The sequence below is a fragment of the Dromaius novaehollandiae genome, chromosome 3 (assembly GCF_036370855.1).
Source record: "Dromaius novaehollandiae isolate bDroNov1 chromosome 3, bDroNov1.hap1, whole genome shotgun sequence".
Lineage (NCBI taxonomy): Eukaryota > Metazoa > Chordata > Aves > Casuariiformes > Dromaiidae > Dromaius > Dromaius novaehollandiae.
Window position 1 is genome coordinate 22,741,052 of NC_088100.1, and position 15,884 is coordinate 22,756,935.

Sequence of the window (15,884 nt, forward strand, 5' to 3'; positions counted from 1 at the left end):
TCATAGCTCTGGTTTCATCTCCTAGATATCTGTATGTCAAAATCTGGCTAGCAGGCATCCAGGAAAAAAAAAATTCAATTAGAACAATTTAGAAATGCAAAAAGCAGCTAAACAACGTACGTATTCATATTCTTTTCATACTTTCTTTACAGAGATGAAACATGGTTTTGTCATCTGACATTCATACACATTAACAAGCATTTCAAAAGTTTCTGAAACAGAGATAGATGCTGGGCAGGATTCAGCTGGGCTGTGGAATCACCCATGTTCAATATTTGGCAGGTTCATGGTCTGGTCTGGTTCCGTGTTCTGTAAAGGTACATCCCTCCACTCCCCTTCAGCTGCCCAGATGTGCACTCCACCCAGCTGGGTAGTCAAAGGCATCTCCGCATGTAACAAATAGGGTTCCCCTCCCACCTCCCCCCCGCCTAAGTAACTGGTATGAATAAGAGGTTGTGTTTCAGCTAATTCACACAATCAGATAAAAGGCATTTTGTTGAAACACTTTCCCTGTTAAGTCTGCTTAGACAATAACAAAGCCAGTAAACAAGAATGGAAGCATGGGAATCTGAAAATATGCTTTCGATACATGATCTAGTGGCAACAGCAGCTGCATCTGCACTTCTGTCAAGGTTGAGAACGTGGAGGTGTCACCTTGTTACGGAGCCTGTGCATGCAAAAGCATTCCAGGGTCCCCCACGTTACATGTAGCTAGTGAAATGTTTAGGGAAGAAGTGCTGCTCTGTCCAAGCTTTCCTAACAGCCAATAAATTAAAAAAAGTTTAAACCAACAGTTACCAGTAAAACAACATATCTGCAGTTTGTCAAAACCAACAAATTCTTCCCACTATGAGAGCAACAGATGATGTTTTAAATCTAGGATGTTACAGCTTTGAGATGGCATGATTCACTGAGTTCAGATAAACATACCCATTGCTTCCTTGGATGTATTCTATGATGACGTAAGTAACAGAGATCCACACAGACAGAAACAAATTCACATGAGGGCAACAGAAGCAAAAAAAGAAAAAAAAAAAGAGGCATTTCAGTTCAAACTAAATCTTTATTCATATGGAAAATACTTTTTTTTTTGCAAATGATGCTAATAAATAAAAATACCCAGAGAGAACTTTGCTTAGAGTTAAGTGACTAGTTACAGCCACATGAAGCTTTTAATTCCCGTTAAAACCATGCCAACAGTCATGCAGATTGGCTACGAGAAAGCAATATAAACTGTATTTTATTTTGTGCCATCTTATTATACAATCTTAATGCTATCTTCTTCTAAACCATTTCACAAAGATTGAAATGCAATTTCAAAACAAATATTAAGGGACATATTTTACACTTATTCCACATATGGAGTTGTATATAGCTTAAGCCCATAAATGTATAATGTAATTAAGCATTTAAAGAAGGTAAAAGAAAAGAGGACCCCATTCTGAAAATTCAGACAAGCAGGTTTATGAACATAAGAGAAGGCTCACACCAGTGAGTTCTCAAAAGACAAATACATTACCAAAGCATAACAATAAATTATATTAAATTTAATAATGTTCATCCTTAAAACAGTTATTTCTGAGGAAAAAAAAATCACTTAAAAAGCACACCAAAACTTACATCGCTAAGAGTCAGACTTTAAGTATACATATCCCAATTTCCCACTTGGATGCCATTTTGTTTTATAACAGGCTTCAGCTTTGTAAGCATATTCTTTATCATAAATTTAAAAACAAATTGAAAATTTTGCAGTTAAGCTGTGCATCAAACACATCATCAAGGTGAGAAACAGGCACTTGACAGTATAATGTGCAAGGCAAAACCTTTACTGGTCACAGTATAAATAGTTACTTCAGGAGGAAAATTAAAAGTTCTCAGCCCATTTTTGAGAGTAAAATATTGAGGGTTGCTAGTAGATCTTTTTCCATCAACCAAACTATACACCTGCTCATGCCTTAGAGGGTATTCCATAAGCTATAAAATGCAGCATACCTCACCCAAGAATACTAATTCTTTTCTATAATTAGCCTCAGCATACATACTTGCCAAAGGCGAACATGGAGTTTTACTACCAGACTAAATGATGCAATATAAATGCTAACCCTTTCTCCTCTTTTTTCAGTATGTAATGCCAATTTTATAAAAGCTTTGTGAGCTTCAAGATCCTGTTTTCTCGCACAAAACACTGATGATCTTTTATATAACTTAAAAACAATGTCTCTAACATCCTACCAAAACAGGAAAAAAAAAAAACAAAACCCACTTTGCTACAGTTTCCCTCCAGGCACATCTAGAAACTCTGAAGAATAGCTATGTAGAAAATATAAGCCAAAAAGCATACATGAATCTGAAGAGAGAGGAGAAAGAACTAAGAAAGGAGTAATGTGGCAGTAACAGAAGAAAAAAAAAACAACACTTTGCTACAGTTTCCCTCCAGGCACACCTAGAAAGGAAACGCCAAAGAACAGCTATGTAGAAACTGTAAGCCAAAAAGCATACATGAATCTGAAGAGAGAGGAGAAAGAGAAAACTAAGAAAGGAATAATGTGGCACTAACAGAAACAAGCTATAGGGCTTAGAAGAAAATTGCATGCATCCCTTTTCATTAGCATAATCTTGTAAAAATAAGTTCTTGTAAAAATGTTGATTTTGTCTGAAATGCTGATTTGATCTTCCTATTGTACCAGCCATACTGCTAAGCAGTCAACAAGTTTCAGTTCCATTATACCAGTTTAACAATCAGGAGAGAAAAGTCATTTTTTAATGATTTATCTTTCCCATGAGCGTTAAAGTAGTACTTATATAGGTCATACAAACAAAATGGAAACTAGTTTTAGATCTGACATTGGTCACCCTGCTAATGAGAGACAATATGCTAGAAAGAGGCACTTTTAGTATTCCATATACATTTCAAATCTCAAGTTCAACACTTTGCCCCCTTTTACCAAAAATGAAAGTATCAGTAGCTAATAAGACAGAGCTTTATAATAAAAACGCTTCAGAAGTCATGTGCATGCACATACTTGCAATGGCTCAGTTATCCTGAAAATGCCAGAGTGTAATTCAATCACTGCTGATGGAGAAGAAAAGCCAAACATTTGTAGAACAAGGATCAGCTTTTGTAAAAATGAGAACATACACCCTTCCATAAGAAGTAACATACCCCTAGATTCACGACTACAGATTTTGAATACAGAGGCGTTTTATGCTCTCTACTCGCTGATGCTTTCCAGATTTTCAATAATTATTTACATTTTAATTTTTGGCATGACATGTCTCTTAAAAACTGAAAATTGTAGCTATGTCAAACAACATTCAGTATAAAAAACTTTGGAAGACCCGTTTGACCTGACTCTTAGAGAAGTTCCTGTGATGGAAAGAATTACATTAGAGCAGTATTTTCCCGTTTCGTACACAGTACAGCAAATTGTGACAGTTGAGCATCTTGTGTGCACAAGCTTAAGCATATGCTGAGGCTGAAGATTTGGAAAACAGTGTACTGTGTATAATCATTCTTCCTGCAAGCTACAGGTCAGTACTCTTATTAAAAAAGGGACAGCATCAAAACTAAAATTTTGAGTGACCCTCAAATACCAGAAAAAAACCCAGGACCTCAAGCTAGTGGAAGTTCCTACATAAGGCAGTCAAATTTACAACCAGTGCATACATTCACTAAGGAATTACATTTTTTTTTGGTAAAACCAACAATCCAACATACTGCAGAGTCTGAATGTGAAATATAGGCACAAAATAGATTCTCTACTTTTTTCAGTGTGGAAAACAGATAGTTAACAATGTAATAAGAAAATTCACTATCAGGTGAGCAAAAATTTGTAATAATCTGAATAAAACGAAGTACTGTATAAAGGTGCAATATTGAGCAGATTTGATTTTGGTTTAAACATACAAGTAAATCATGGAATCTTTCTCTTATTTATAAAGTATTTCACATTACCAATATCATTCTAGTTCTTCCCAGTTGTCAGTAAGGTTACCTTTGCTCTGCCGTCTAATACTAACCAGCTTTCCAGCTGATTTGATACTCCACCTGGAACTGTTTCCTGAGCTGGCCAGGTTTGTATATTTTGTGGAGCCTTTGGTTTCATCTTCCCAGCCTGACCAGGCTGTATAGTCACTTAAAGTATTTGCTGCATCACTGGTAGAGTCAGCAGCAGTAATCTGTGGTGGTTCCCATCCCTCAATCTCATCTGGTTTCCTAGATTGGACATTCTGTTTTATCACCAAACTGTCCCAAAAACCTGGCTTCTTTTCTGACTTCATCTCGTCCTTTAATTTTAGGTTTGTTCTAGAAAATAACAATGATGAGGCGATTATTAAAATTTCCTGAATTTCATTGTCAAATAATGTAGTTTCTTAAACAGCCTACGTAATAGTCATTAAAAAAATTCAATTAATTTATCACGTTTTACAGTAAGGAACCTTAAAATTTTGTTCAACGAAAAAGCAGCATCTTAAATCTAAATTTTATCCAAAGCTATGTCTACATGTTCACTAATGAAAAAAGATCATTCTATGAGAGCACATATCTACAATCCATTACCATCAACTGCAGGAAAAACTTCTTGTACTTGTAAGTCCGGGCAGAGTAGAACGTTGCAGTGATAAACAGAAGCAGATTGAATATGACCATTTGCTGTTATTATAAAGCTTACAGCTTTTTTGTGTGTGTGTGTGGTTTTTTTTTTTGTTGTTTGTTTTTTTAACCTCTCCAGTGAGTTACACAGAACTGCCTTTGGAAATGTACAAAATATTTCAGCATGCATTAGAACAATTTAGGACTTTAAAAATAAAAAACAAACAAAAAGAACCCCTAGGATAGCAGAAGGATTATGGAAGTATTTTGTCTGCCACTAGCTTTAACATTCACTCACTATTTCTATCAGTTTCTCATACCAGTTATCACCTTTGCCAAGTTTAAACTTACACTCTAAAATATCTGATGTACATTACCACCATTTTATCGATGCCATCTTTTTTTTTTTCTTAAGGAAAGATCTGCATGATATTTTGACAACAGTTGTTTTGTATTTCTAATGAAAACAAATGAACAAAATCCCCCTCCCAAAAAAACAAGAAAAAACAACCTCTGTGTGTAATCTATACTAAATTCTCTCTCAGAGAGAATTTTAAAGGGTATTCATAATATACTTACCCCATTAAGTATCTTCAGTCTGAATTAATTCATATTTTCAGTGCACAGCATTTAAAATACAGAATGTCAAATGTTTATACCTAAGTGTATATACAAGCTTATATATGTAACCAGCTAACAAGACACAAGGAAAAGTGGAATACCTGAGTGACACACACAACCTTCAAGGTTCAATAGGCTAAACAGAAAACTCAAAGCATTATCTGCTACTAGCATACAAATTACCTTGCCAAAAAAAAAAAAAATTTTTTTTTTTGAATATTTATATTGAAAGAGCTCTTTTTCATTAAGGAAAGCTTGATATAAGCAACTTCATATTACTGTATTTAAATAGAAATAACTGAGCCAATACCTTTAAAATGATTTTTCCTTTACTGAATTTGGAATCTAAGAGCAGATTTTTCAGAATTTTCAGAGTCACAGAGTCCAAACACTTTCCTTGTATTTTGTGGCTAGAAGACTTAGCAAGTTTCATTTTTCTTTAACAAAAAAATAAAGAAAAAAAATCATGGGATATGGTTATGGGGGGGGGGGGGAACACCCTTAAGATATATATAATTTTCATAGTAGTACTAAAATAGCTTTCCACATTTATGGTAAAGTAGTTTTCATATTGCATGTATTCTCTTCATAAGTTAAAAGCTATGCAAAGAGCAGGTCAATAGAAAGAGCAGCATCAACAGGTGTGTCTAAACTTAAACTGGGTTCTTTTATATTTCAGCATCAAATGCAAAGGATCTTTAAAGTATGTTAGGGTCTTAATACCACTCATACAATAGGACAGAGATTGTATGTAGTTGGGAACTTTTTGATAGTTTTAATAAACAGGTTCAAAATAAAATGGAAATGTATATGTTTATATTCTAAATATATGCGGTATATATATAAGCACATTCTTCAATGTAAAATGGAAATAAAACATACTAAGGCAAGCCTTATCCAAGTTTACATTTCACTTGAACAGCTATGCTGATAGGTGGCTCATTTTTTCCTACTTGTAACCAAGGTAACTATGTTGGTAAAACCTACATATACCTGTTATAACACCTCTTCCTAGGATAGACTATTCTGTTCAGAAAATTGCTCTAACTATACCAGTAGATAAACTGTTACAAGCAAACACTTCAGTTCCAACAGGGAAGATACTGGTACAGCTACGCTGCTTAACCCTTTTAGGTGTAGGTAAGATCTCAAAAGAGGAACTAAAGCATGCAGAAAAAGTAATTCCTATACTCAACCACAACTTATACTTCAGGGGTAGAGGGGAAGACTTTAATTCAGAAACCTTTACTTCTTCTCTACAGTAAAAAATTATTATGCAGCTAAATTCCCTTTTCTTCCTGATGCACATAAAAAAAGATCCTCAATAACTGTTCTTCCTAGTACAGCATGCATTATTCATTTTAAGTTCAAAACATATATAATTTTGAAATGGACATAAACCTTTCTGTATGATTCAACTTTCAATCAGTGAACCCTATTGCTTTTCAGTCTCTACCTTCACTACCCAGCACAAAATATTTCCTATTTCAGTTTGCACATTTTCTATAGCACACACTCAGTTTTACTCACCCTTTGGATTTTGGGGACTTGCATCCTGCTAACAATTGCTGTTCATCATCTTTATTGAACATAGATGTCACTTCCTTCCAACCCCGGAAACTTGCACCTTGAACCTAAACAGAGAATTAAAAATACTCATAAATATCTATTACATACTTAGGAGCACAGAGTAGGCCTGGCAGTACTGACTGGCTGGGTGGCTGACAGACAGCAACAGTCCTACCTCTCATGCTGTGCAGCTGGGGACACAGAGGCATTACGAGCCTGCAGAAGATAGCAACATTTTGAAAGTACATGGGTTGGGTTACAGCGGAGAGGGGCATTTCCTGCTGAGCAAAGCCCACAAGCCCTTGCAGATGGTCAGCAGAGGCTGGCAAGTGATGCCAACAAGTGCAGCTGGGCTCCTGGACGCTCGGCTGCAGGCAGGAGCTGCTGGCTCCAGTTTGATCTATCACATAAGATGACAGACGTGGGGAATCTAGGTAGTTTGAGCAGCAATCTCAGGGGGCTGCCATGTCTCAGGAGAGAGAAATTAAATGAGGAGGCATTACTAGAAGAAGGGGCCACAACAGACAGGACAGCTGGCTGAACCATCAAACTCCTAAGATTTAAACTGCCTTGGGAGCAGCACTCATTTTCCCCGTTTTTAACTCACTGCAACTATTTCTTGTGGCCCTGCAAGCCAAAGGGGATCGCAAGAGGGCTGGCTCAGCAGTGAGGTGGAACATGGGGAGCTGGTGCGTCACTTTAACTTTACTGGGACAGTTAAACATATAGCATAAAAAGACTTTTAACATTATTAAAGGTTTGATTACCCTCCTCAAAGTGAAGAAACAGCTTTTGATTAATTTTCTTCTGAGAGCATGCTTAGGGACTCTTAACAGAAATACATGTGTGCATAGCATAGAGTAGCAAAGCACTGTTCATTCTTGCAGGGTCTAGTAAGAACAGCCGAGCGATTCTAACAGTGTTGCTGGATTACATTAAACACACAATGGTACACTGCAGAAAATAATAGACAATCAAAACTAAGTTATAGTTGTCAACACAAGTGAAGGCTAATTCATCACCTATTATGCTTCATTCTTTCTGCAGAACTCATTGGTGCAAATTAGTATGAATTTGAAGTTTATATTTTAATTGATTACAGATTATAACTGGTACGGCCACAAAGGCCTTGAAACATATGCCTGAAATGATCACCTACAAATTGAGCACAAACACCGGGCAGGAAAATACTGATACTGCCAACTCCTCACCTTACAAATGCCCACAGCTTCTGCAATTTAAAGGCGTAAAACAGTGCCCTTGTTACTGCGTGTCAGTCACAGCAGGTTTCCGTCTCTTGTTCTTCTATTCCACTGTGTCCTGCACCTCCACTTCTCACCCACCTTCCTCGCCCACATCCGAACAGTCTCAGCTCTCAGACTCAGGCAACACAACAGGTCCACTCAGGACTACGAGCTAGGTCTAAGCTAGACCTTTCCTACCACTCTAGTTCATTTTGGTTAGATGCAGACACATGGATCCAGACTTAAGCAAAGCAAATTCTAGCTCTCATTTCCCAGGTATGGACAGACGGGGTACAGAAAGAGCCAAGTTCACTGCAACCTGTGCAACTACTCTGCTCACCTCTTTCTAAACCCACTCCTAATCTTATCATAAATCATAGCATTCCTCCAGGCTCCATTCCTCCAACAGCTTCTACAAGTATTTTTCCACTATGAGAATAAAGTGAACACAGATTATAATAAACACTCATGTTTAATTTAAACATATGCTATATATATTTTTTTCTTTACAAAATTAAAAATTTATATATAAACAACTAACATCAACTTTGGATGCCTGTGGTATATTCACTATACCAGTATCATAAAAAGCTGGTTCTGTCAACAGTATCAAAACAAAAACAGACAAGCTGTGGATAATACCATCAAACAGAAATCTCTATATACCAAATCTTTGTGTTTAAACTATCAGCTTCTGCAAGCTGTATTCAATATTTAATGCATCCATGGTATTAATAATGGCCTAATATCTTAATTTTGGCCTTTAAAAGCCTAATCATGTTATCTTCTGCTGCTGTTCAGTTAAATTCTGTAACAAGTTTAACATGAGGATTTTGTTACTCTGCCTTGGATTCCTGTCACTGCAAAGTAGCGCATCCACAACAACCCCTCCCCCAAAATCTCCAAGACTTAGCTCTTGAATATTCAAAAGTAGAATTTCTTGAAAGTAGAATAGTCTGCTTAAAAAAAGGGGGGGGGGGGGCCAGGGGCAGGCTCTACAAAGCACTTATCCTTTCATATATAAAAAAAAACAAAACAAAAAAACCTCCTTCCATTACAGGAGACTGAAAGAAACTTTTAAGCAATAGGAGTAAACCACAATAGCAGAATGACTTTGCAGCATCTAGCCGTGAAGAAAAAAAGGTGCGCGGAGGGAAAGGAACGTCTGTCACCACAGGCAAATCCACAATTAAAAACAGCACATAACAAGTCTTACTGTCTTAATCTTTTAGGCCTTTAAACTAGAACAAGACAAAAATATACCCCAGCAATCTAATTTATATACAAGCTTATCTTTCTTCACTAATGATGGTTCATCAAGCCATTGCCACATAACAAATCTGCAGATTAAGAAGAAAAAGGCCTGTCATTGGTCTTCAGCTAGCAATTTAATACAAAGACAGACAACTAGCCTAACTTAAATTATATGTGCTTTTTAAGGACAGCATAGGCCATTTGGAGATGAGTCTTTATACACACACTTACTTATAATCTAAAAAACGATATACACACACACACTTTTTAATCTAGGAAATGATACATATTTCACCTATACAACCCTAACCTTTGCTGCATTGTTTTGAATACTCTTTCAGCAATCCTCAGGCAAAAATAGACCAAAAATATCTTATTATAAAATCCTGTTCATATCTAGCCAAAAAAATTCTGCATTTTTAACTCTGGATATTTGAAAATTTAAGTTCTCTAAATCTCATGCTGTTTTATAGATATTAGAAAAGGGCCATTCAGTGTCAAGCAGATAATGTGTGCAAGTCTCCATATAAAAAATTACAAAAGGCTGACTGTGCACTCTTTCTACCTGTGCGTAAATCAGTAACTACTTACAAGATCTTGTATTATTCCTTTGACATGTACCAATTTATATTTTCATAAAGAAGTACTCCCACAATGACTGCATGTGTTTACCAGATAAATAGGAAAAGTAATAAAATCTGCTACAGAATTAACTGATTCACTATTCTCCCAACTCTCCTGAATGGAAACACACATTAAGCCTTTAAGATACAGTTCAACCACTTATTTACTTGGTATTTCCAAAAAAACGATGCCAGATTAATGTACATAAGAGCATCAGTGTCCAAGTGGAATATATTTTGCTAATATGTGTAAAGCCCATTGTGTAAAGCCTAGTGGACATTAAGTGGACTGGGCTGAAAGAAAGTGAAGCAAAACCAGGATCTCCACCTACCATGCTCAAGCCGCTGCTCCCGCGTCCAATGGCACCTGCGCTCAGCCCCTGAACTCTCCCTTGACTCAGCTGGAAAAAGGGGTGGGGGGCTCGCACTTGACAGCCTTCTCAGTGGCCCCATACTTATGAATATAAACTTTAGCAAAGGAAGAGGTCAAATACTTCTTTCCTAGTTCAGGAAGCTTTTCTCTAACCACTGAACTCTTTTCTAAGCCAACATTCTCCTCCTTTTTGACTATGGCTGTCATGTTACTCTGTCACGGATTAAAGACAAAAACCCAAATCCCCTACGTCCCCCCCACCACTGTATTTATGTATTTCTCTTCGATTTTCTTTAAAAATTTTAACCTAGACAAATGCCGCCGACACGTGCAATGCTACCGACAATGCAGTTGGAGCAGCTACAACTAACTGCTGGTAGTTACAACTCGGGAAAGAGATCTTGAAGTCACCATTCTCCAAGATCATCAGTTTGACATGCAGCAGCAGCAGGTAAAAAGCCAAGGAAGTGCTGGGCACCATCAGCACCATCAGTAAGAGACCAAGACAGAAAGCATTATGTAGCCGCTATGTAAACTCCTGCAGCTGCCAACAGTTCAGTACTGTTTGCAGTTTTGGTGTCCGCATCCCCAGAAGAATGCAGTACAACTGGAAAAGGTACAGAGACGGAAAACTAAAATTATCAAGGGGTGGAGCGGCACTGGTATGAGGAGAGACTAAAAAGACTGAGACTCTTTAGTCTGGGAAGGGAGAAGCCAAAAGGGTTATGACAGAGATTTACAAAAATCACAAAGGCAGCAGATAAACTGAATGCGGTTCACCAAATCCCATAATAAAAGAACTAGGATGACCCCAAAGAAACTAAGAGAAGATTTGTTTAAAACAGGCAGAAGTACTTATTTACATACCATGTGAAATTCCGTAACTTCCTTCTGCAAAGAAGAGGTAAACAGTACTGGCAAATTCAAACTAAGATTAGACAAATTCACAGACAGCAGGTCCATAAACAGACACCCTCTATTTAGAGGGTATCCTCTAATATCCCAAAACAGTAATTCTTGATGTTGGAAGAACAGGCTAAAGAAAGCAGCCAAGGTACATTCTTCCTAAAAAGCATCTCCTACTGCAATGATCAAAGACAGACTATGAGGCTAGATGGACCTGTATCCGATTCAGTAGGGAATTTCTTATGCTCTTACAGAGCATGTGGAAAAAAGCTCAGACTCCAGAACACTTAGCTTCCTTGCAATGGATGTCAAATGAAGGTGAGTAACTAAAGAAGAAATTGCATTTTGGTTAGCTGACTACTCTCCACACAGGAGAATTATTTATATAAAGAGATTAAAGTTATTCAAAACATGAAAATACATTACTGATACAGTCTTAGAGCATGAAATCACTTGTAGAAATTCCACATTTCATTTTTAAGATTTAACTGCATACACAAAACTCAAGAGTGCTATCTAAAAATTTTGAAAAAGAGATCTATATACACAGAATCACTGAATAGTTGGGGTTGGAAGGGCCCTCTGGAGATCATCTGGTCCAACTCCCTGCTCAAAAATAATCAGCTACAGCAGGTTCTCCGAACCACATCCAGTCATGTTTTGAATATCCCCAAGGATGGAGAGTCCACAACCTCTCTGGGCAACCTGTTCCAGTGCTCAGTCACCCTCACACTGAAGAAGTGTTTTCTTCTATTCAAGTGGAATTTCCTGTATTCCAGTTTGTGCCCATTGCCTCCCATCATATCACTGGGCACTCCTGCAAAGAATTTGGCTCTGTCTTCTTTACACCCTCCCATCAGATCTTTCTAAAGACTGGTAAGATTCCTGCTTAACCCCCCTCCTCTCCAAGCTGAGCAGTCCCAGCTCTCCCAGCTTCTCCTTGTATGAGAGAGACTCCAGTCCCTTCATCACCTCAGTAGCCCTTCACTGGACTCACTCCAGTCCATGTCTTTCTTGTACTGGGAAGCCCAGACCTGGGCACAACACTCCCAGTGTGACCTCACCAGTGCTGAGTAAAGGGGAAGGATCACCTCCCCCAACCTGCTGGCAACACTCTTTCTAATGTAGCACAGGACACTTTTCCTTCTTTGCCACAAGGGCGCATTGCTGGCCCATGTTCAACTTGTCCACCAGGACCCCAAGGTCTTTCTCTGCAAAGCCACTCTCCAGCTGATTGGTCCTCAGCCTGAACTGGTGCCTGGGGTTATATTCCTCCGCAGGTGCAGGACTCTGCACTTCCCTTTGTTGAACTTGATTTTAAACACTACTGGCCCTCGTATCAAGCCCTGGGGGTCAACCACTAGTGACTGGCCTCCAGCTGGACTTCACGGTGCTGATCACAACCCTTTCAAGCTCAGCAGTTCAGCCAGTTTGCAGTCCACCTCACTGTCCACTTACCTAGTCTGTACCTCATCAACTTCTCTATGAGGATGTGATGGGTGACAGCATTGAAAGCATTAATAAAAAGTCAAGGTAAGCAACATCCTAGCTCTCCCTTCATCCAACAAGACAATCATCTCATCACAGAAGGTTGGTCAGGCATCATTCCCCTTTAAAAAAAACCATGCTGACAACTCCCAATCATCATCTTGTCCCTCATACGTTTGGAAATGGTTCTCAGGATTACATGCTCTGTCACCTGCCCAGGAGTCAAAGCAAGACTGACCAGCCTATAGTTCCCAGGATCCTCCTTCTTGCCTTTCTTGAAGATAGGGCTTACATTTGCTGTCTTCCAGTCCTCAGAAACCTCCCCTGATGGCCGTGACCTTTAAAAGATTACCAAGAGTGGCCTTGCAATGACATTGGCCAGCTCCCTCAGCACTCATCCGCACATCCCATGATGTCCCAGGACTTGTGTATGTCCAGTCCATTTAATGGTCCATAATCTAATCCTCCTGCGCTGACAGCAAGTCTTCTTGCTCCAGATTTTCCCACTGTCCCAGGGACCTGGGATACCTGAAGACCGGTCTTACCAGTAAAGACTGAGGCAAAGAAAGCATTCAGGACCTCAGCCTTCTCTTTGTCCTTTGTGACCAGATCCCCATACCCATTCATCAGTGGGCCCACATCTTCCCTAGTCTTCCTTTTGCTGCTGCCATACCTGTAGAAAACTTTCTTGCTCTTCACTTCCCTCAACAAATTCAACTCTTCCCTAACCCCATCTCTGCATGCTCACATAGCGTCTCTATATTTCTCCCAAGTCACTTGTGCCAGCTTCCACTTCCTATATGCTTTCTTTTTATATCCAAGTTTAGTCAGGAGCTCCTTGGTCATCCATGCAGGCTTCCTGCCACCTTTGCCTGTTTTCCTGCTCATTAGGATGGACCATTCTTGAGCTTGGAGGAGGTGATCCTCGGGGGGACACACATACACACAAAAACCCAAAGCTGACTGACATCACTAGAATATATTCAAAGCTCCAGCTTTTAAAAATGAAGTGAGATGCCCATAAGGAACTGCAAAGAAGACAGAGCACTACTAAGAAGGACTAGAATTCTAGCACCAGATGTTAGAAAGTCCAAGTCTTTAGGGGGCTTTATTGGATACTGCAGTCTACAATTTTTCAAAACGCCAAAGAGAAATAAAGCAGAAGCTTCAAGATGCCATTTCAATATTATATCAGGCAGGATTATGGACACCTAGCTGGTCTCACACTTGTTTGACTATGACAGCATGGAGTATCCCTATCAAAACAGCCATTAATAAACTTTCTCCCCATCTTCCATTTCAGATGTTTAAAAGGCTGTGCAGCAGCATCCTGTGCAATCACCTAAAAGAATCAATGGAAGTAAAATAAATACACACAGATATAAATGAATCCATCAACTGGCAGATTAGTGAAAAAACATCATCATCATCTGTCCTACTAGGCATCCAAAGATCTCAAGTCCTGAGCACAGATTCCACTTCAGGAGATTAAATTCCCATTTATGAATACTCCACTCCTCCACCATGAAAGAGCTGCCATTTAATTAGCATACCTTCTGAAACTGGTAGTACAAGCAGTCACTTCCAGAACATCATGTAAAGGATGCAGTCTGTCTATCCCTAGTAAAACTGCCTGCTGTTTCTCCCCCTCTCTCCCATTCCCTCTGCTTTGATGACGCTTCCAGTATCAGTGTCCATCTGTTAGACTGATCCTTGAGGATAAGTTTCACAAGAAGGCAGATCTGGTCTATCAGATACCCATGCTGAACGGGGTGGTCCCAGTCCATTAACTCCTCACACTTATACTGCTTTCCTTACGCCATGCTTTTGTATCTGTGTGAATAAGTTAATTAAAGGATGTCAGAATCGGACAACCATCACACATTGTGGAAGTCAGAGGCAACCCTGTGAAGCTTGCAGTTATCTAACCACTTTCTTCTATACAGCCTTGTACATATAGTATGGCTTTCCTCAACTCAGCTCCTGAGCCTCATTCTATAAATTCAGTCCTTACAGTAAGAGTTTTCTGCTTTGTTGCCTATGCTGATTCAAATGAATCGACTGTATATAAACTGTGTATGTTGACTACAATTCTTTCCTTCTTTAAATAAAAACAGGAAACAAATGTCTACGGACAACCTACTTTCAATATATGTGCCCCAGAGAGGGACAGCTCCTCTTAGGTTTGGAAGCCTCCTTGAGAGGTTTGAGAATACTTGAGAAGTATTACTACAAATAACTGACTTTAGGTATACCAGTTTTCTCCACACCAACAAATTCTGACGATTCACATAATTCTAAGCTTCCCTTACTAGGCAGGCACCTGTATCTGTCAATGAATAATAAATGAACAAGCGAACAGCCTACTAACAAACAATAAAGCATTACTGAGAAGACTTTTCAGTTAATTTTACTGTTGAAGGCACATAATTCACCATAAGAGCTCTACCAGAGGGCAAGAATATTCATGAAAAATTGGAACCCACACCAGAAATCACAGCTAAACAATGACCATCTGGGAATTCTAGTAGTTGGTTATATACTAAAACAGTAAATCCCTTCTAAAAGCAAACTGAAAACTTATGTCACAAAACTAATATACATAGATACAGATGAACATATACTAAAGAGAAATACTATTTGTAAATTTAACTGATAAAGTGAATGTGATTAATGTATGCTAACACCTTATCAAGGGGAAAAAGCATATAATTCAATTTATTCAAAGAATAATATCAAGGAATTGGGGACAATATGTTAGATATATATGATAAACAGTTAACATTTCAAACCAAGACATTACAGTACACTGGAATATTACTTTAACTAAAATGGTACTGCTTTATGAATAGGTACTGGTAGTTTGGATACATTCTGGTTAAATTTTTCTACTTCCTGACTGCCTGACCAGCGGGGCCCTGGAGCACACAAGTTACTCTCTGTGGGTGATGAGAAGCCACATGACAACAGTCCTTAGGACCAAAAAGAGCAATTATAGGGGATTCTTGATCCATACCTGCAATGAGAATCGGCATGTTTAGCACCATTGTGTAGTTAAGCAGCTAATCCCTAAAAAAAAATCTCTGCTCAGCGTATATGAAATGCTATTTCCAGAAATTTATATTTTCGCTAAGTTTTAGCAGAACTTCGCAAGTATTTTCACATCACAGGATTGACAGTTGGTGGATCAACCCCCACCAAATAAAAGGCAC

General features: G+C 38.5%; 1 protein-coding gene across 2 annotated transcripts in view; it reads right to left on the minus strand.

The window, feature by feature from the left end:
- Positions 1–1,043: 1,043 nt before the first annotated feature.
- Positions 1,044–15,884, minus strand: part of TDRP (testis development related protein) — a 29,138-nt gene continuing 14,297 nt past the window's right edge. For both annotated transcript variants that reach the window (XM_064508521.1, XM_064508522.1), the window contains 2 exons: positions 6,746–6,849; positions 1,044–4,306 (listed from right to left, as the gene is read on the minus strand). In XM_064508521.1, the coding sequence (XP_064364591.1) occupies positions 3,961–4,306; positions 6,746–6,849 (450 nt within the window). In that variant the 3' untranslated portion in view covers positions 1,044–3,960. The remainder of the gene's footprint in view (positions 4,307–6,745; positions 6,850–15,884) is intronic.